Raw genomic sequence first — 22309 nt, 5'->3', positions numbered from 1 at the left:
AATCAGTTCAGAAATATTGTGTTGACAAAGTTACGTTTTCAAGTTTTTTTTAAATTTGTACTGATGAGAAAATTCAACCTTTGGTTTTAGTACAACACCTAAAGATTTTAGTCAGGTGTAACTCGTATCTCTAAAAAGATAAAATTAAAAGTGGCATGTACAATTAAAGTTTCATTTATCTTTCTTTTTATATTTTCATTTTGTTCGACTGTATGTAGGTACATTCAAAATTTAGGTTTTTAAACTAAAAGCTTTAAAACAGTAAATTTTAAATTAGGAATCTTTTATAGAGTTATAAGTTCTAAACTCTAAATTTTCAAAACAAAAAAGAATTAAATTAATAGTAAAATAAAAACGTGTGCTTTTTTACTTAATAAACCAGTGGTTGACAAAGTCTAAGATGGTGTATTAGTTTAACACCGAATCTAAATTCAAACTTTAATTTTAACTAAATTTTTGTTTGTTTATTTAAATTTCATCGACTACAATTTTAGGCGAAATTTTAGTATTTAAGGAAGTTTCTTTTTTATTTACGATTTTGCAAATTTATAGACACAAAGGTGCAAGTCAATATGTAAAATTATAATTTTATAAATTAAAAAGTTATTAGTCAAAGTTATTATTTATCACATCGATATTTATCTCTGATACTAATAGAAAATTAGTGTTTGTCTGTAATTGACAAAATTTTATGACAGCGTAAAATAATTATTAAACTTTTTGATATTCTTCAACCACAGTTTAATAAAATAGATCACAGCGATTTTAAAGCTTTAAAACTTTTTTACTCCCACTTTTAAAAAATAATTACATACACACATTACATGTGCTATGTAATATTAGTATGTTGTAAACTGTTAAAAAAAATAAAAGATGTTATTTAGTTATTTAGTTCCATAAGAGTGGGTAAGTATAGAAAATATTTATAACACACTTCTCAAAAATTTTGACAAATTAGCTTTTTTGACTCATTCTGATTCTGTTGAATTATAAAATTGTTACCAGTTAAAATTCTTCCGACAAAAATTTACCTGCTTTACTTGTTAAAAATGTGGTACCGGAAAAAATTAGTTAAATTGGAGGTGTGTTTTTTTAAAGAGGTAATCGCAGGATATGATCCTTATTTCTTTCAGTATCGATTATGCTGCAGGTGACGCCGTTCGTCCTCGCATGTGGTGGTTTTGAGCTTATGAGCTTTGGGTCCGGAAGATCCCGATCGTAGGCCGTAGACGCGGTGGACGGCCGCTACGCCGTTCCTGCGGTGCATCGCGCTTTGCCACCGAGCTTCCCCGACGCGCTTGCGGGGCGTGGGGCGTGTCCTCAGCCACGAAAAGTGAGGATCAATTCTACTTATTTAATACAGCTTTCGTATTAGGAGCGTGTATATAGTTAGGAATCCACTGTAAACCGATTTGCGCTAAACTCGGGTTTTATCTACACTAAGTACCTCGGCTTAACTCCGCATTGTGTTTGACTAAGTGAACAAATAGATGGAGTGATATATATTGACTTACGTTGTGCACCGATATTCTCATCTGTTTCTTTGCACCTCTTTTTTTCGATAAGGTGAGTTTTCACTCAAAACGTACTTCTTCGAATAGAGGACGGTGTCGGACGCTTCTTTCACGAACACGAGCCACTCCATGACGCGATTTGCGCTTTTAATTCCGTTTTTATTTTAATCCGATTTGATTAATGCGGATTATTTTTAGTATATTGTTTTGGTTTGTTTATACGGGTTCGCCGTCATCATTTGATGATCCCTATCCTTTTTATTTTACACCAATTAACTTCTACTTATCATTACTCACATGTAAACGGACTCATTTTTCACTTCATAAAATATCCATTCTATTATCGAATTCATTGTCAAATGAATCATTATTTTATATTTCCAATTCCTGATTATCCATATTTCATACAATACTAAATATACATTCTCTAATTAAAATATTAATATTATGGCAATTTAATTTAATTTTACCAAATTAGTTGGTTTTTTATTTTACTCAACTCATGTAAAAGTTGGTGATGTCAACAACTATAGTGCCGTCGGGACCAAATATTTTTTATTGCATATTACTGGAAACAGAAGCTCTATTTAATTAATAACATTATACACATTACCATGATTGTGGAACTAAAACCTGTTTAAATTAATTCATTTTAGATCTTTGTTAAATTATTTATGAAATAGTTATTTAAATAGTAGTTGTTCGTTAATCGATTAAATTTGTCCTATATAAATCAAAATTTAAAAAATGTACACACCCTAATGAACATACATATATTTTATATACCTAACTAGTTTATTTATGTCTATACCGTTTATGTATGAATATGCGAGTCTTCAGTTTGTTTACCAGAGTGATAATTTATAATAGAAAACTAAAAAGTTGTAATATTTTTGTATAAAAATAATAAAGATTTCTCGCATACAAAAAAAATTAAGAATTTTTTGACCCTACACAAACCTGCCAATTCATCATCATGCACTTTTATAAGTTCCATATATACCTAACACAAATAACATAATACATATTTAGAAAGTACTATCTATTAGATCATGCATTTTAAATTTTTATTGTACAATAACACCACTCTTTAAGAGAAATGAGTTGAATAGGCATGCGATTGTGATAAATGTAATAAGTTATTCATTTCTAGTACTGCTTCTACTAATTGTAATAAATATTATTTATTATAACGATAATATTACATACCTAGTAGAAAAACTGATAATAATAATGTTGCAAATAATTTTCTAATTTCTAACATTTTAATAATAAAAATATCCAAGATCAACAAAGCCGCATCGCGTTTAGTTGATTTGGGAGTAATTTCGATTCAACACGAACTATAAAGAACTTGTGAGTACTTTATTTGCATCGATCAAAGTAAGAAAAATTTGTTTCTAGACTTCTTTGTCCATAGTGATAAAAGTTATAATTTACGTGAAAAACATGTACTTGAATTCAAGAAACTTTTAGTGTTACAAGAGGAAAGAACAGAAATCTATCTGTATCTTAAAAATCTAGAGGCCGCACAAGCAAACAAGAAACAAAGAAGCGCCGGTCCTGAGTACACTTTTCTATTACGATAAAAATCATAATGTTATCACAAATCAGCACCCATTAGTATAGTCAATGGTTTAGTTTATGGTTTATAGCTTTTTAGACATCGCTTATTATGTAGGAAATGATATTCTTCTTCAACAACAATTATGCATGCAAAAATGTCACAGTCACTACTGTGACAATTCCACCTATTTATTATACAAACAGATAAGAATCGACAGTTAATAAAATTGTTTCTATCAAATTACTTGAAGTAGGTTAACTTAACTGGTCCAATTAAAATCAGTATTTACCCCAGTACAGTCACAAGCTCAACATTCATAAGTTACATTTTTGTGAAATCAAAATATTGCCTGCTATAATTTATTTATGTACTTGTATATTGTTATTTTGTTCCATGTTAAGTTCCAGTAGTAAAATATTGGCCACTGTTGGCCGTCATCACAACCTGACACTGTTCCGCTTGGTCTAATGCCTGAATCGGATTAGAAAAAGAGGCAAAATTCACACATAAGACGATTAGTTAGCTGCTAGTAAATCCACGGATCCCGCAAAGAGTATTATCATTATATTATGATTATATTGGATTTAGTAGTGCCGTTTCGGAGTAGCTGTGTGGTAATTCAGTTCACCGCCGTCTTCTCCTGTGAACGCAACTTCGTGCAAATCATTCAAAGTAAAAAAAAGTTTGAATCTTACAACTCGCTAATGATAGTTGTTTCGCTTGTTACATCAAGTGATAAAAATATTGCAGTGTTTATAGGAATATTCTACAGTGAGTGCGTTAAAGTGATCTTCTTTCACATTCACCGGTTTCAGTCTCTAGTTTGTCTTAATCTTCTACTTCCTGACATAATAAACTACGACCAAACTGCAATAAATATTTTCTCCGACGGCCTTACCTTAACAAGATCAATTAATGAGTGAGTAGTTTTGCATTTTTTACACTTCAACTCATTTCGGTCTAGAACTTGCAATTTAAAAAAAAAAGTTGAAAAAGCACCTTGGTCATTATATGGTCTTTAGAAAGACTTCCAGTTGACTGGGCTTCCAAATTCAAACCACCGTGAAATTGGTGTAAACTTGCGACGTTCCCCGGATTTGCACAAATGTTCTGACACCGATAAGATCTTGGCAAGAGATTTTACCTACGCAAGCTTTTAAAATCCCAAATTGGGAGTTCACCACTTCAACTGAAAAACGTATCCGAAGATTCGTGGTGGGTTGAAAACAAGAGAGTGTTTAAATAAATCAACGGAATAAATATACTTTGAGCAAATATTACATTTAAATAACTGCACCAAGTTAGGAGTACATATTATAATTTTTATCACCTTTAAATTATTATTACGCTTTTAACAAAATTACTAGTAGTTACGTTGAAGTGCAAGTAGCAAACAGTTTATATTTTTAGAAATTTCAAGTAATTATAAAAACATTGTTTGATTAAAAGCCTGAATCGAAAGGTAACTAACAAAATTTATTTGTGTAATAAAATAACATAAGAAATAATTGAGAAAGTTTTTGCTTTAAATAAATAAGAGTATTTTTTAATAATTGGAAATGGGTTGTTATAATTTACTTACCATATAGGTAAATTTCTATGATAAGTTGGTATGTTACCTATTAAAAAAATAAAGCTCTCAGCAAAAGTGATAATAAATAGTTTTTTGCATAGTGATTATGAAAGTTGAATTTTCATCACGATTAATCGTATAGAAAGTTATACTTTTTAAACGATTTCTACTTATAGTTATATTTCTATAGTTATTTCTATAGTTTCTATAGAGTTCGTTAGAAAGAGCTCGCGATACATTACGATTTGATTTATCAAATTGATATCTTTTTGGTCTTTGAGATTCTTTTGGGGTTATTACTATGCAAAAAAATGCATTTGTTTGATTAACTCAGTTAATCAACTGCAAATTCGTGAAAAAAAGTATGACTTTCAAAACTAGTTGTACAAATAAAAATTTCAATTTTTATAGTAGATATTTTATTTTCCGAGTTATCTCTTATATTTTGTTTAGTCAGTGATCTATTTTCTCATAAAACAGAAGTTTTAAGCTAAACTATTGAATAAATACAAGCCTTGAGTTCTTACAGCAAACTATGCAATAATTTTTTATTCCGGACGTAATAAGCATTTATTTCAACTAAAATCTAAAAGACTAAAAGTCTTTCTGAAACAAGTATCTTTTCAAATTCATAGGACGTAAAGTCTCCCAAAAAATACAACTGATCTGACATTAAAAACTAAAAAAGTTTGGGTGAAGGAAGCATTGTTAATTTTATTATTATTTATTAATTATTTAAACTCCAAATACGGAGATGACCAACTAAAAACTAAATGTTTCATACCTCTTTAATCAATTGTTCGCTACAAAATTTGTTCCATTTTTATTTATTTTTTTTCTAAGCAAAAATATTATACTTAGGTACCAGTATTATTAAAGATAAAAAAGACATTTTAAAAGCATTTTACTCATAACTATCAAAAAAGAAAAAACACAATGTTAAAACCGTTTACACATTTTTTTCAATTTTAGTGTCACAATAAGCATTTTTTGCAACCGTTTTCAGTTGCACACTGTTTTTGACAACATGTAATGCAATACTTTTGCCATCACTGGCTGCAAACTGTCGTTTTTAAGTGAGAAATGGTTGTAGATCAACGTATTTCACCGAAACTAATGCAATTTAAGCTATTTTCAAGCGATTTGGGTACCGCATATCTCAAATATTACTAATTTTAACTGTGAATATAGTACTGAATTCAATTTAAAAAGCGCTCAATGAAAAAAATATAAAAACACGTGTTACAACCTTTCATTTGTGATACTCGTGCATTGTAACACAATGTAAGAGCAGTGTTTGTAACACTTGTTTTTAATATACTTACTATTATTTTATAATTAGCTATTTGTAATTATTAATCCACGTACACTCACTCATATGAAGAAAGGATGGTATAGTGAGAATTTGATTTTGCTGACATACGTTTCCATGTTCAGTTTTTGAATATTTGTGTCGCAAACATTGTCGCTAGATTGGCTTGGATATGTTGTAATTGCTTGTAATGCATTCGAGAACTCGAGGAGTTAATAATGTTGATGTTCAGCGAAATAAAATCCTCATTGTACACGATCTTACTAATAAAGAATAAAAGCCAGCAATGCACTTTGAATACCTCGAGTTGAGAGTTTGTGTAAATGATACAATATACATTTTTTTAGAACTGACATTACTTTACTAAGACTCGATTTGTGTTTCAGAGCGTTTAGCAAATAGATAACTGTATATTAGGTACATTTCAATTGAAATTTGAATCTTACGTGGCAAATGTAATAAGAACGTACTTGTGCGTATGTTCATTGAAAATTTAATAGCAGCACCCAAAGTGAACATAGCACTTGGAAAACCACATGAGTATAAAGGATTTGTGGATATTAAGTTTTGAAATAAGCACCCCCAATTGCCAGCGGGTGATTTAATAACAGATACTTCAGCTTTGGCCTTTTTATAGAGAAATATGTAATAACGGTTTCCGAAACTTCAAATCCTCCATATGAAAGTGTAATATTCGAAAATTAGAAAATTGGCCAAACTTGTTAAACTTTTGAATAGAACATCCTTCTTAACTTTTGTCAGCGGCAACTTTGAGAAGCTTTTTGTAAAAGAATCAAGAGCAATATTACTCACAGTTGAATAAACTTCCCATACAAGACTCATTAAAAGGAATGTAAACTTCAAAACCAATATCCGTACTAATATCTGATCGACATTGCACAAAACACAAAATAAATACCGTCTCATTCTTGTACGTTTCAATGCGTTCGTTCCTCTCCCTTTAATTCAACTTACAGATGTTTAAAAACGTTTTTGTAAAATCAAGTGAGCGTTATGAAGTTTCTGTGTAAACATCAAGTGTGCTTTGACTCATTGCTCGATAAAGTGGAAGTGCAAAAAGAGAAGAAATGCAACACGACTCTGCCACAATATCGACGGAAAGATGTTATTTATGTCGATCAAACGCTTTGTTCCCTAAGTAAATTAAGTAGGATTTAGTAGTTATCGTAAGTGCCTATAGGTAGATAATTTCATTTAGGAACCTACAAAAATTTCAATAAAAAGTTTTAGAGCGCGGATTACTGCCTTTTATTCTTTAAAAACTGAGTCTAGAACTTTAAAATACCGTACGACATTAGTCTTTCTTTGCCTTTAATCACCTGAAAAAAAGAAAAATAAATTATCTGCAAAAATTTTTAAACTTTTTGTTGACTTATTTATTTGATCTAAAAACTTTTTACAGGTAATGTAATTATTCATTGTTAATTTGTTTCAGGGACCAAAGTAGATGTGGTCAAACAGCCTCACTGCTGGGTAAGTTTTTTTTTCCTTCTTTTATATACAAGGTATATTGTGATATAATTTAAAGCTAAGTATAGGTAAATATTAATGTTTGATAAATGATTTAATAAATAAATACACTGCATTAAACTCAATAACTCGCACATTGTAATGTAAATGTAAACACTTTATATACTTTCTGAAAACCGGCAATTTTATTCTGCGAACCACGAAGCATGCATAGTTTTGAAAACGCTGGTTTATATCATTTTCATGTTCTGTTGTAAGTATAACAAAAATTCATTACAATAAACCAATATTTTATTTATTGTATTTTTTAATTAACAGAATCTGAGTCAATTTTTAAAGCATAATTTTTCTTGCGTCTCCTGATCAGATGCCACTAGGAGGGCATGCACTCGCCCTTCAATAATTAAATAACACACTTTAAGAACAGCACGAGGTGTAAATTTCCCACTGTAAAACAATAAACATAAAGTCGTGTGCTTCTCTAATAGAGTTGTCTAGTTGTAGGGTTGATTGAAGGGACGAACCCCTCTTCACAGCCACTTCAGCTCTTATCTGGGTTTGCACTCGGGCTCTCGATGGCCATCACGGCTACACTGCTACTGGAATCTTGAGATAACAACCGTAAAAGGCTGTTTGTCTGACCCCAATTCACGCAACGCATTTTTACACAGGGATTTTATTAATTTAACGACTGACATGTCACTCTGGAATAAATAAGATACATTCTAAAAGTGCCAAACTTACTTTATAACACACGTAATACAAATTTACGGCCCAGTGTAGGCTTTTATCTCCCCTATCTAAACAATTATAGAGGAAAGAGGATTTGCATTTTTGTCTATCGGTAAATTGCAGTCAGTTGGTGTAAATGCTCGTCGTCATAGTTGCAAAAGATGATTCCATCATTTAGAGGGAACATATTCGATCAATGTATTATGTATTTGTGTTCAAACTGAGCCATAGGTGAACACGTGCATGTTTTTATTCCTCTAATGATCACCGGTAGATTAAATGGAGTGATCGTTATTGAATAATGAGGCGCTTAAGCAGAGCGTTTGTTCAACTTTTGGAACGATAACTATTTTGGCAACAAATTAAGGGAACATTTGATTGTTAACTTAGAGCGATTGTGGTGAGGTTTGCCATTACGTATTATAGTATAATCCCACTAACAAAAAAATAGCACAGTTATCTACCGTGTGACCACGAGTATAAATGATTTTGATGAAAAAATGTATTAGCAACACTAAAGTGTGAGCTTTACACATAACAATTTGACAACAAAAATCAAAATACTTTTACATCTTGTTTCATTTGTCAGCAAAAGATTATAACCCGTAGAAAAAATAGATTTTGGATCTTAAAACCGCTTTACGATGCCATCTTTTATAAGAAATGTTGATCTTAATGTTTTAAATTACAGTAATAAAGTGTTTAAAAAATTGTGCGTCAAAACTACACATTTTTTTATTCAAAAATTTAATCAAATGTATTATTATTATTGTAGTATGTAGTACACAGAAACATTTTTCAATTATAGCAGTCCTCTATGTTTAATTTAAAAAAGCACAGATCAATGTATATTGCTCTCATTTAATGATAGTCTCTGTATAGTATCGTGTCTACAATTTAGGAGCAACAAAATAAAAAATTGCTTTATTTCAATCAATTTCTCAATTCCAAGAAAATTTTTGCTATAACTTTTTTTCTTACTGTAAGACATTTAATGTCCTATCTGTCTGTAATTTTTCTGTTTGTCTTGTCATCATCCTCATTTAAATAAAGCAATTTTTTATTTTGTTGCTCTTAAATCGTAGACACGCCACTGACACTATCATTGAATGGCAGCAATGAATTTTGCTTTTTTTAAATTGAGCATATAGAGCTGATGTTCAGAATTGAAAAAATGTCTCTGTATGTAGTACTATTGTTTTACATCTTATAATCATCTCAGGTTAGTAAAAATAAGTGTAAACTTCCTTATACACAAACAGTCCCTCCCTCGGTCCCTCCTATTATTTTTTTTAGTTACCATTAAAATTGCTTACCAAAGATAAAGACAACAAGTTAAAAAAAAATCAAAACTCTCAATAGTTGATTAATTACTTTTAAATTTTAAAGATGTTTTCAATATATTACCTACGTTTTTTTTATTTAACAATTATTTCATAAATTTAAACAAATGTCGGACTTGATATTTTCATTTCATTTTACCTGTTGTAAAAAATAAATTCACATACGCTTTCTTTATTTCAAAAATTTTACCACAAATCTTGATAGAGATTATTGAATTTTTTTATGTTTTTTACTTATTTCCATAAAGTGAAGCATCGTTGAAAGAACCACGTCTTAAAATCTCTAATAACCCGCTTAGCATCCCCTAAATGTAGAAAAATCACTAAAGAGAACTTGTCAATCTCAGATAAGATATAAATGAGGCTTAAGAATCTAAAAAAGTTGTCATCAAAAATTCGGGTGTTCGATTACAACTTCCAACAAGATGGACTTTATTGTCCTTGATACAAGCGTCAGGTTTCTTTGACACCTTGACCCAAGAAGAGGCGTTAGCGACGACATAATCCTAAAATACAAAAGAAACGTCATGCCTTGCCAGATTAAAACAGATTAAAATACATTTTAAACAACTTACGTCTAGGGAGCGCAATGTTTTCTCTACCCTGTCGATGAGTAGGTACAGTTTACACAGGGCTCTGGTGAGAATTTCAAAATTATACCCTTTCTATTCATAAATATACAATAAACACTTGAGAGGTAAGTGGTTTAACGTATGGACGTCTCAGGGATAAATTATGCAGGAAAATAAATGGCAATCATGCGCGCCACACAAAAAGATGAAATGAAATTGCTTATCTGGCAGCTTGTCTTTTTTTTAAGTTGACGATTAATTAAGAAATAAATTGAACGGCATCAAAGTAATTGACGTCCACTCTTTAGGCAGCAATCTGGCTAATGGTCCATCATTAACGTTATCAAGAGTGATCATGTCGTGCCTAACTCAATTGCCACCCTCTGTTTACCCCTAATAAGGCACAGAGGGTAGATTCCGACATCAAAAACTTCGGGCTAGATTTAAATCGCATAAAACGGCAGCGGCTCTAATTGGCATAAGGGAGTAATAGATATTACCCCATTCACCTATCAGCAAACTGGAAAACACCGCACAAAGCTGTATCTTGTGTCATCTTGACTCCTTTGTACGATTTAATGACAATTACGGGAACATCGCTCGTGAATGAAACCCAATTTTTTGAGTTAATCGCCCAGAAGAGTATTTGAAGCGTTTTAGAGAAGGTGTATTGACCAACGAGACAAACATTTAAGAAAGTTTTTATAAGATGTTTGTATGATGCCGACTTAAGCCCCAGATAATAACAGTATTTTCTACATTAGTGACCAATTCTTGCGTTCTGGGATTTTCTGGCACCATGCTGTCTGCGAACTGTTGAATCCTTTTTCTTTTGTTACAAGAGAATATGACACTCCTGAGCAAATACTTAGCCCTTTCTTTCAAAACCAGAAAAAGAATCAACCACATTATTTACTTTTTGTCCAAATGATTGCTTAAATAATAGGTACGTAACAGTTTCATTCATCTTGCAGATGCAATCCCGACAGCGAATTATTTCCGGGTTTTGGAAGCACTTGCGGCGGAAGTTCCTCAAGTATGGCTTATTTAAAGTCGGCCCCTTACCCCGTGCCAGGTTTAGGCTTGCATGGACTTCCAGTAGATTCTCTCCATTCGTCCATGGCTGGATACCCAGCAGGTAAATTACATTACAAACAATTATATTAAAAATTATTTTTGTCTGATGCATAACGTTGAATGTTGTAAAATGTAAATTTTTATTTCAATTTTTACTAAAATATTGTAAATAAATTTTTATACAGATAAATAATTTAAATCAAAAAAGCTAAAATAATAAAATATGTAAAATATGCATATTTGTTGGTATTTGTTTAATTCTGCGGTATTGAGTGAATTAGTAATGTAAAATGTGTGTATTCATAAAGGTAGACAAACAAAATAAAGAGATTCAATATAAAACAAAATCATTTTATTTGTGATTATTTGCAAATAAATATGATAAATCCTTAAAATCTGTTTGAATGCCTAAATGATATTTGGAATCTGAAAATATATGCGTTTTATGAGTAGATATGTTATTTTAAATAAATTATTTAAATTTATTGCAACCAAATCAGAACCAAAATGCCCTTTTATTTAGAACATACACATCGACCACTATACATTAATGTATCACCAATTTTGTATTTATTAAATTAGACATTTTATTATAGTCACAATGCTTTTGATTTTGTTTTAGCGTTAATCATTAGTTTACAGGCTTATACAGAATTTTCCGCACACCACAAATCCATATTTTAAAATAATTTAGCAAATCTGACGTGGAGCACTTTTTTGATGAATAAAAATGCTCTTCGATTGTCTACAAAGACTGGTTGTTTTATATCTTTTTGAGCCATTTTAATAAGTGCGAAGGATTAGAGGTGATAATCCTGATTCATGTGTTTGCGCAGGTAATCAACGAAAACAGCGTCGGGAGAGAACGACCTTCACCAGGGCTCAACTCGACGTCCTGGAGGCCCTCTTCGGAAAGACGCGATATCCTGACATTTTTATGAGAGAAGAAGTCGCACTCAAAATTAATCTGCCAGAATCCAGAGTTCAGGTAATTAATTTTTTTTTGCTCTCGCTGTTAAATGGACAGGTATTTTGTCGTGTATAGAAGATTCAAACGAAAACATTTCGAGAGGTTGAAATTTATATCAGAGGATCTATTTTACTGCAGACTTCTTAGAAATCACATTAACGTTATTTGAAATGACAAACTAATCGCACTAAACAGCACATCCAGTTATTTATTTGATTAGCCAATTTATACCTACTTTTTACCTATAGATATTTTAAAATACAAAATTTTTGGTCTTTTACACTTGAATAATTTTGTAGGTAAATAAGTATACAGGTATTTTAGAGTTTAGATAGTCTCATTAAATTATCTCTAAGGTATAATAAATTCGTGTTTAAATTAAAAGTACCCAGCAATGTGAAGAATCACATTTTATTGTAATAAATTTTACATTACAAAAAGTAATTTTCAGTTATAAGGTTGGTGTAAACTAACAATGATAAAACTATAATAATTGGTCAATACTAATAAAACATAAATTTGTAAAAACGTAAGTATACAAAGTATTAATAATAATGAATTCAGTTAGCAATACTGAATTTAATAATACCTATGTAAAGTCTGTTTTTTTTTTAAATGAAAATTACCAAGTCAAAATTTTGGTGAAAAAATTGGTAGCAGCTTGTCTCCATAGCCACAAATTTTGTTTGCTCTTTGTTTTTGTCCCTAGAAATTTTGTTAAAAAATTATGGTTATGTGTTCAAATTGAGATGTTGTCAAAATTTTGACTTTTATGAATCTTGTGTGCCGGTTTGCCCTTTGAAAGCGCTATAATTAAATACCTGAGGACAGACATCATTACCTAAGGTCTAAAGACAGAAATCAGTGCTAATAATTTTGACAAAAACACACCGCAAGAAAGTACAATGTTGTGGACAAAAATGAGATTCTCGCTACAAAAACTTTGAAGAAAAAGGATGTATATACAGAAAAAAGTTACTTAGCAAAAGATACAAGTGGGTATTATGATGATTGGCAATAAATTTTGTGTAATTTATTGAAATGAGCTCAAATTTGATGTATTTTATAAATTCTTCTTCAGCTTTAGTCTCAAAATTGTTACTTTTTCAACTCGTTCCTCAAAAACGATGCACAAGACACTAATTTAATTGCGTTCTTTCCGAGGTTCTTTTTCATTCATGTTTATTTTCTATTCTTGTCAATTTTTTTGCTAAAAATTAAGAATGTTTAGCAAACCTGCATTACAAATTGCATCTACATTTTAACGGGCCTTTTTTCCAACTTCTTGCTTGCGAACTATTCGTTTCCAAATTATGAAAAACTGTTAGTGTATCGAATTTGTTACTTTTTTGGTGTTTCGTCTCTAAATTTTCCTAGACGATTTTTTGTGTTGACGTTTAATGACATTGTTTTCAAATTAATTCAAAAAACAGGAACTGCCAACTTCCTTTATTAAAATTACCATGAATGAATTTACTAGTGATGCCAACGTTAAGAGTGTTTGGCATTTCCATTTAAAAAAAAAACAGACTTTATATAATTTAATAAAACTTTTCTACAAAATACAAATTGTGTAACATTGAAAAACTAGAAATAAAATAAAAGAATAACAAAAAATAGTTATCTTATTTTTTTGTTTTTGATTTAAAAATATAAATTATCAATTTGATGTATACAACTTTTTGTATACTTAAGAAAAAATTCTTAAAGGATCTCAACTTGATAAAACAATCTTTGTCACCATCTCCAACACTGCAAAATTGAAAAATTTAAATTAGGGGCTTTAAAGTAAACAAAAAGCTTGTTTCCCCAGGATTCAACTATACCTATATTGTTTTTATGATGATAGGTATCAGTCGTCTTTCAAAAATATAATTAAAAACTTTTGAATTTTAACTTATTTTTTCAAATTTGATCTAATTAACCCTTCGAATGCATGACATATATGGCTGTTACAAAACAGCACATTTATAAGTTTAACTGCTGCAAAAAAGTTGTATTTTAAATACAGTAAAATATTTTGCTCCTCGTTTTGCTCATTACAAAAAGAGTACATAAATAAATAATTTGTTTTTTCGAAAAGTTAAAACGTGGTTGTTTAGTAAGACTTGTAAAAAGTTATTTTTCTTTACACCAATTATTGCGTAGAAAATAAAATGAATTACTAAAAAAAGACTGTAACGTCTGGAGATTCATCAAAAAAATTCCATAACTTCTACTTTTTTCTAATTTAAAAAATATATTGCGAATAAATAACTCAATAGGTATGTTTATACAAAATTGTATTTCATGCTGGTTTTTCTTTATTTTTTCCATGATTTTTTTAAATTTGGAAAATCGCTACATTTTTCATGTTTTATCATTTTTTATATTCTTTATCAGCAACATTGGGAATTGTCCACACAGAGGTACAACATACACAGAGTATACATCGGTTTAATATTTAAAAATTCCTTTTATTAATTAATTTATTAACTCATTAAAATATTGGTAATTTTAAATTTTTATCTTTAAATTTCTTGAATGTTCCTATACCAGTATGAGTAAAAAATATATGATAGATATAGTACAATGTGCCTTAATTATTACATTAACTATACATAATATGAAACTAACTATTACATACGTATCCTTCATTCCTTTTAATTTAATAGTCCTCTAATAAATTACCGGTTAGTGATACGGCTTGCCCTAAAAAGCCTCCGGCGGCTTTAGGACACCAAAACGGTGTTATTGCACAACAAATTACTGTAATTGAGAAGGTATAAATGACAAATGGCGCGCAGAAGATTGTCATCCATAAAGAAACAAACACACGGGAGAGCAATTTGTCGCCTCGGGTCCAAACTGGGGTTCCCTTCCTAAAGGAACAATAGCCGTGGGCGAGGCGTGCTTATGCATTACACTCTATAGCTAATAAGTTAACGACTGGTCTCAACAATCGTTACCATTCATTCTCAAATGGATCGCTTTCTAATGTGCTCCTTAGTGATTTATTATGACTCCGCATTGTGCATTTCGTTGTGCCCCTGCGTTTTGCGATTGTCATGTCGGTTAACGATTTTATTGTTGGCACACGTTCAAGATCACTTTCGGTAACCAACGAGATAAAAATTGTAAAAGTTCACTTTCTGCATCCTTGTGTAGTCTTGATGATTACATTATAATAACTGTATTGTTTAACAGTAAACTAATTTTAATATTATAATATTAATTAGTTTAAACAGTGTGAGTCAGTAGAGCAGCCAAGGGGCTTTGCCTATGTAAAAAATTTCGGGCACTTATTCGAGTATCACAATGAGAGGTTGTAACGCGTGTTTTTTACATATTTTTTTCTGTTGAGAGATTTTTAAATTAAATTTATTATTATAGGTATGTATTTATTTGCCAGATAATTTTGTATATTTTTTTTTCATTTTGTATGATATTTTTGTCATTTGACGTAGGTATGCGATACTCGAGTTGCTTGAAAATAGCTCAAATTTCTTAGTTTCGATGAAACACGTTGATCTACAACAATTTCTCACAGTATGCACCGTCAGTGATGATAAAAATGTAGCAAAAACGTACTTCTACATATTTATGCATAAAAACATTGTAACGTTTAAGGTACAGTTTTGCCGCAATTTACAAAATAAAAAAGTAAAAATTTGAAGTTATGACAACAACGTTTAAGATACAGTTTTGCCGCAATTTACAAAATAAAAAAGTAAAAATTTGTGAATCTTCTGAAGTTATGACAACATCGAAGATCATTGTGTACAAAATTCGAATGTTTAATTTGGTGGTTTCTAAAATATAATTTTAGTTTTATTACCACTACAAAACAATTTTGCCTGATTTTGTTCTAAGGGGAGTTTTAACTCCAAAAACCTCTCCTCGCTGTGCCATTGGTGTGAGTGTTTGTTATTTCTTTGATGTAAATGGTCAAATAGTGACATTGCAACGATTGAATTATTGTCAACAGATCGAGGAGAGAAACCTTTATCTGTATTGAACAGAAATTCTGTTCTCGTTTGCTGTATTTGTGAGGATTCCTTTTGTAACAATGTGACACGAAGTTTATTGATTTTCAGATAGATAAAGCACAAGCTTTGGTATCACATTCAGTTGCATTTCCTTACTTAGTAGGTACTATTGTGCTTTCAAGTCCATATTAAATAGGAGCGAAAAGGCAACAATAATTTGTTTCTATGCTTCAACTTGCAGCTTCTTTGTAAAATAATGACATTTGCGAATATAAAGGTCTTTGAAAGGATTACTAAGTATATATATTTTTGATAACATTTTTCTCTTACGTCTATAAATAAATAATACGTAGAAAGATCACTCTTTTTGTTTTTGCTTTCAATTTTGGTTTTTCAATTGACTATTTTAATTAAAAAAAAATGGCTACTTTCATTTTTCCGCTAATCCTAAGTTTTGTAAAACTTCTAAATTTAAAAATTATAATAAAAAATTTGGAATTCAAGAAACCATTGCTTTATACACAAGCAAATAACATCTACCAAATAAAAAGTGTCACATAATTTCAGGTATTTGAAAATTGGTAAATTTTTGAGCTACACCATAAATTAGAATTTCAATTGAAGAGAAAATTTTGTTTGTGTTTAATTTTAGAATACTTAAACTAAGTAAAGTTTATAAATAGGTATAACATAGTAAAGAATAATAATGAAAAAAATTCCTAAAAAGAAAACAGGGATTTGCGAGGGTATGTTGCAGTTGTAATCGACTAAAAGTCAATCAGATGATTTGTTATAAGTTATCTACATTATTAACAATATTTGAATGCAGGTGTGGTTTAAAAATCGTCGAGCAAAGTGTCGCCAACAGCAAAAGCAGCATAACCAGCAACAAAGCGTCGAAAAAAGCTCGAAACTAAAGAACAAAAGTGCTACAATTCTGACAAAAACATCACCAACACCAGTTTCTATAAACAACAACACTAGTACGAGGTAAAATAACGAAACTCTTTTTCTTTCTCTTCATCAATATTTTTAGTTCTTCAGCAAGCTCACCGAGCGTCACGGCAGCGCCACACCTTAGAGACAGTCCAAACTATATCAAGCCCCAACTCCATGTATCTACAGGAAGCACCAGCTCACCAACGGTAGTAAACCAGGGATTCCCAACAGTTTCAAAATAATGAGACTAATTTCAGATTGCATCGGCAACTTATACAAATTCTGCAAATTCGAGCATTTGGTCGCCGGCGTCAATAGATAGTTTTACTTTGGAGCAACACCGGTCTTGGTGCTCGTCTTCACAACCGGTTTTGAGCACTACTAACTCAACTACAAACTGCTATAACAATTACCCTTATTATTCTAATATGGATTATCTGAGTTCGTCGACAATGAGCCACTCGCAGTTTGGGGTAGCTTAATTTAATTGCCAAGCGATTCTGGTAATTTCAGTAAAATTGTTTCAGGAGAATGGCTTGGAAACTAGTTGGGGAAAATCCCGGGATGAATCCTCTTGGTTCTACAATTCAGGATGGGAGCGGAAATGAAAAGAAACAGCCGGAAGAAGTAAATAGAATTCCAATTTTTAGTCAAGTTTTAATAACTTACTGAATGTTAAAATTTTAACATCAATCAGAACATTTAATGAATAACGTTTACTTATGTACAAAAATATTCACTTTTGTTCTGCATTTATCAAAATTGCAATAGGAAATATTTTTATAACATTGCCTCTCTGAATATTCGCTTTTGATTCTATGATACCTACTAATGTGCAATAACTTAAAAATCAACACATGACATTTCATATCACTAATTATGTATATAATTACCTAGATGGAAACCATTCTGTACATTATTAGTGTACAAGTAGATGTATAGTTTTGACCAATACAATAAATTTTACGAATTTATCATACTTAAATAAGAAATGCTCTAATATTTACTAGTCAAATAATTGTGCCAAATGGGCAGTTGGAATGTATTTCATCGAAATATCATTTGATAATTTTTATATAATTCCATGTACATATCTTTAGATTAGTTTGAAAGATATCTGTCTAATGTTCAGTGATCGTTAGGAAATTAATTTAAGGGCCTAAATTAAGTAAACGAAAAAACACAGATTAGACTTAATGTTTCCTGTAAAAAGTTTATTTCTATTTAAATACATATTTGTATACTTCCAATAAAATAACAATTATGATTTCTTCACGTTGTATAACAGACGATGTATTAGTTGATTCTTCTTTTTCTTGTCTAAGTTTTTAACCATCTCCTGTGCCTCTTCCTCAGTTCTTCCGTCTTTCATGTACAATTCACGCAATAAATCTAGCGAAGGCTCGTATTTTTTGCACTTCAGTTCTTTGAGCGGTATATCATAGTAAATAATTACCTGAAACACTAAAATATAAACCAAAACTTCCTACATCAATTTCAATTCGTACAGTATTCTTAAAGGTGATGTAGACTAGGCAAGTTACGGGATCATCATTGATTGTCAGATTATAGTGTCCACAATGAAACGCTTGAACAGGTTCGTCAAGATGAAATCTAACACAATTTTTCTCTTGATCAAGAATATAAGTTTGGCCATCCCACGAACATACGACGATATCGTCCATGCCATTACCAGTGACATCAAGTTTACACAATGCAAAAATCTGGTGATCAACAGCAATGGCCCTAAATGCGACATTTGCTCAACTGTTTTAAAACCAACACGAAACATACCAAAGGATGACTTCATCTTGAACCAGCATTATCGTCCCATCCAAAGTAGCAACAGCATAAGGACATTTTTTCGCATCTTCATTCTGACTTTCCAAATTTCTCGATTGGAAATCACCCAAAATTTCTGTTGATATGTTTTGATTCCTCATTCTTGAAATTCCTAGGAACTGGTAGTCTATGGCAGAGCCGGGCATAGTATCGCTACGATTAAAATAATTTAACACACGAAAACTCAAATAATTGAACTTAACTGACCTACTTGAACCACTTAATTCCAGATTTTCTTGAGCTTGGCCACTGTCATCGGGCTGGCAACGAATTCTCATAAACGTGCCGCCTGGTTGAGCAATTAATAAAGAGGGTTTTCCGTCGCTGGTGTGGTGGAGTGTGATTGAACCGATTTGGTTTGCACATTCCCATTTGTTTAAAGCAATTAGTTTGCCAAAATATTGTACATTTTCTGAAATGTGAAACAAATAATAATAATGACCGCAATTTCGATTTTCTAACCAAGATTGTGAGCTGTGTCATAAGACGGTTTGAAGGGCTCATTAACCCATCTATAAGAACGGACAACTCTGTCGGTAAGGCCCAAAATCATTTCTATCATTCCATCGTTGTCAATGTCACCCAGAACAATGTTCTTGAAAAATTAAGAACAAATTTAATTAATTAAGTCAGTCGGAATATTGTTTAATAATTATCTGAAGATTTTTCACAGGTATACCTTGGCATTTGCAGGAATTCTCTGAATATGGACACAAACCAATTGTGGTTTTTCTTCTTTGTCACCTTGACTCCTATTTGACTCAGTGCTATATTCTAAGGTCTCCCCTGATTGTACTTGCCCATCAACCTAAATAAAAAAACATAAACTTGTTTGTTATTTTTTAATTAGCTCGACTAGCCTGGCTTATATCTTCATCAGTTTTTTCAACTTCTTCACTAACATTTATACCATTATCGGGAACTTCATAAATGTAACACCAACCATCAGCTGTTACAATAACCAGACTATTCTTTTGTTTATTGAAAATGTCGCCAACAGCCACACAACTAACAAATGAAAGATCAGTTATTTTTTTGATTCGTTCTTTTCCCTACACAAAAAAATTAGACATAAAGTGGGCACCACTTTAATCAAACCTTAAAAACAGCGACTTCCCCTTTGTTGTTACCAATAATTAATTCATTACACCCATCATTGTCTATATCTCCTAAAGTAACAGCATTTCTAGCAACATTACCCATAAATTGGAACTCTAAACGATTAACTAAAGAAATAGCACGCATTTTGTACTTAAAACTATAACAACGACTTGGAAGAGAGATTAAGAGGTACACGTGAATCAGGCAAGAAGGACGGTATAAACTGCCACCTTGATGGTGGCCATACGATACAGGAGGCTTTTGCTGTAACTAAACCAAGAGAGACTGGGCCAAAATTATTTGAATCCATGGAGTGACCTGTATGGTCACCTTCCACCCAGCAATGTCCTTCGGGGATTTTAACAACTGTTGATTTATAACTGAGTGTTGCCACTACGTCACCTAGAAAATCATTTTTTCGTGAAACAAGAAATGTTACATAAAAGTGTTAAATAAAAACCTTGAATTCCCACTACTCGTTTTATGATTTTTTGTGTAGGATCTTTGGGGGAGATCAGTGATATTATATCGCCTCTTTTTATATCGTAGGATTTTACTGACCATCTATTCAAAAAAACATAATCTGTTGTGTTTTGGTAAGGATTCAGAGCGGGTTGCATGGAAATTCCATCCACACGAGCTACATAACCGACAGTATCAAGAATTGTAACACCAATGGGCACTCCAATAACTATATTTTTTATGAAGTTAATAATTTTCATTGAAATTATCTATTACAAAACAAGTTCTATAACCTCACATTTTACGTAACCTCACTAACCTCCAATGTGTGACGTTTGAGATGTTACATGAAACATGAATGATACGAATGTTACGAAATCAGCAAATAGGAAATTCAGGTCTTTGAACATAATTTTCACTATTACCTGAATATGTATACCAAAAAAAGATCAAAAAGATTTCAATTTTTGTCAAATACGAAATGAGCATTACCCCTATCTATAAAGGGTTCATTAACAAACAAGTTTAAGTATGAAAACAAATTAATTTGTTTACTGTATTTAGGTTCTACAAAATATTTTTTAATTTGAAAAAAATCTTAAATTATTAAAAAGAAAGAAGAAAAAAATTGTTATCTACTTGATTTTGAAATTCCATTAGTTATGTACCCTTTTAATGTTTCTTTTCCTCAAATTACTCCATATTTTGAAATGCAAAAAATAATCTAAAGTCTGTTTTTTTTTATGGAAATGCCAAACAGTCTTAACGTTGGCATTACTAGTAAATTCATTAATGGTAATTTTAATAAAGGAAGTTGGCAGTTCCGGTTTTTTGAATTAATTTGAAAACAATGTTATTAAACGTCAACACAAAAAATCGTCTAAGAAAATTTAGAGTCGAAACACCAAAAAAGAAACAAATTCGGTACACTACCAGTTTTTCGAAATTTGGAAACGAATAGTTCGCAAACAGGAAGTTAGAAAAAGGGTCCGTTAAAATGTAGACGCAATTTGTAATGCAGGTTTGCTAAATATTCTTAATTTTTAGCAAGAAATCGACAAGAATACAAAATAAACATGAATGAGAAAGAACCTCGGAAAGAACGCAATTAAATTAGTGTCTTGTGCATCGTTTTTTGAGGAATGAGTTGAAAAAGTAATAATTTTGAAACTAAAGCTGACGAAGAATTTCAATAAATTACACAAAATTTATTGCCAATCATCATAATACCTACTTGTATCTTTTGCTAAATAACTGTTTTCTGTAAATACATCCTTTTTCTTCAAAGTTTTTGTAGCAAGAATCTCACTTTTGTCCACAACATTGTACTTACTTGCGGTGTGTTTCTGTCAGAACTATTAGCACTGAATTCTTTTTTTAGACCTTAGGTAATGATGTCTGTCCTCAAGTATTCAATTATAGCGCTTTCAAAGAGGAAACAGACACACAAATTCATAAAAGTCAAAATTTTTACAACATCTCAATTGGAACACATAACCATAATTTTTTAACAAAATTTCTAGGGACAAAAACAAAGAGCAAACAAAATTTGTGGCTATGGAGACAAGCTGTTACCAATTTTTTCACCAAAATTTTGACTTGGTAATTTCCATTTAAAAAAAAAAAAACAGACTTTACATAAAACCTTTATTCTGTCTTTAGCTAAATAAAATGACAGAAAGCTAACTTCAGCCCTATATAAAACGTCACTTAGCGTCATGGAAATGTATACGATAACCTGTGTTTTAGATGTGGGAATAGAAAAAAATTAAATTACCTATTTACCTAAGTTCTTGTTTCAGCAAAATGATATTGAAAGAAAATGTTGTCAGTGTATATTATTTAG

General features: G+C 31.0%; 3 protein-coding genes across 6 annotated transcripts; 1 reads left to right on the top strand and 2 right to left on the bottom strand.

Annotated features, from left to right (window-relative positions):
- Positions 1-1401: 1401 nt before the first annotated feature.
- On the top strand, positions 1402-18291 carry LOC123014267 (homeobox protein OTX1-like). Of its 4 annotated transcripts, none has more exons than XM_044413294.1 (8): positions 1402-1566; positions 7423-7460; positions 11079-11242; positions 12018-12169; positions 16949-17109; positions 17156-17264; positions 17316-17531; positions 17589-18291. In XM_044413294.1, exons 2-8 carry the CDS (start codon positions 7435-7437, stop codon positions 17664-17666), a joined length of 906 nt encoding a protein of 301 aa, XP_044269229.1. In that variant the 5' UTR covers positions 1402-1566; positions 7423-7434; the 3' UTR covers positions 17667-18291. The 4 variants fall into 4 exon arrangements, with proteins under 4 accessions (XP_044269229.1, XP_044269225.1, XP_044269226.1 ...); XM_044413290.1 differs by having other exon boundaries at positions 17586-18291; XM_044413291.1 differs by lacking the exon at positions 1402-1566 and adding an exon at positions 3778-4000 and having other exon boundaries at positions 17586-18291.
- LOC123014266 (KICSTOR complex protein ITFG2-like) lies at positions 18246-20145 on the bottom strand. Its single transcript, XM_044413289.1, has 8 exons — positions 19999-20145; positions 19761-19952; positions 19580-19708; positions 19363-19495; positions 19108-19312; positions 18853-19053; positions 18567-18804; positions 18246-18514 (listed from the first exon to the last, which is right to left on the bottom strand). Exons 1-8 carry the CDS (start codon positions 20143-20145, stop codon positions 18320-18322), a joined length of 1440 nt encoding a protein of 479 aa, XP_044269224.1. The 3' UTR covers positions 18246-18319.
- Positions 20146-20158: 13 nt separating this feature from the next.
- On the bottom strand, positions 20159-20815 carry LOC123014268 (mitochondrial inner membrane protease subunit 2). The gene is made up of 2 exons (XM_044413295.1): positions 20462-20815; positions 20159-20403 (listed from the first exon to the last, which is right to left on the bottom strand). Exons 1-2 carry the CDS (start codon positions 20721-20723, stop codon positions 20159-20161), a joined length of 507 nt encoding a protein of 168 aa, XP_044269230.1. The 5' UTR covers positions 20724-20815.
- Positions 20816-22309: the final 1494 nt, after the last annotated feature.

Source organism: Tribolium madens, unplaced genomic scaffold, assembly GCF_015345945.1.
Source record: "Tribolium madens isolate multiple individuals breed KSU strain unplaced genomic scaffold, Tmad_KSU_1.1 Scaffold_97;HRSCAF=244;Tcas5.2_LG3a, whole genome shotgun sequence".
Classification (NCBI taxonomy): Eukaryota; Metazoa; Arthropoda; class Insecta; order Coleoptera; family Tenebrionidae; genus Tribolium; species Tribolium madens.
The sequence above is the reverse complement of the archived record's forward strand: the minus strand, read 5'-3'. Positions and strand labels throughout refer to the sequence as shown.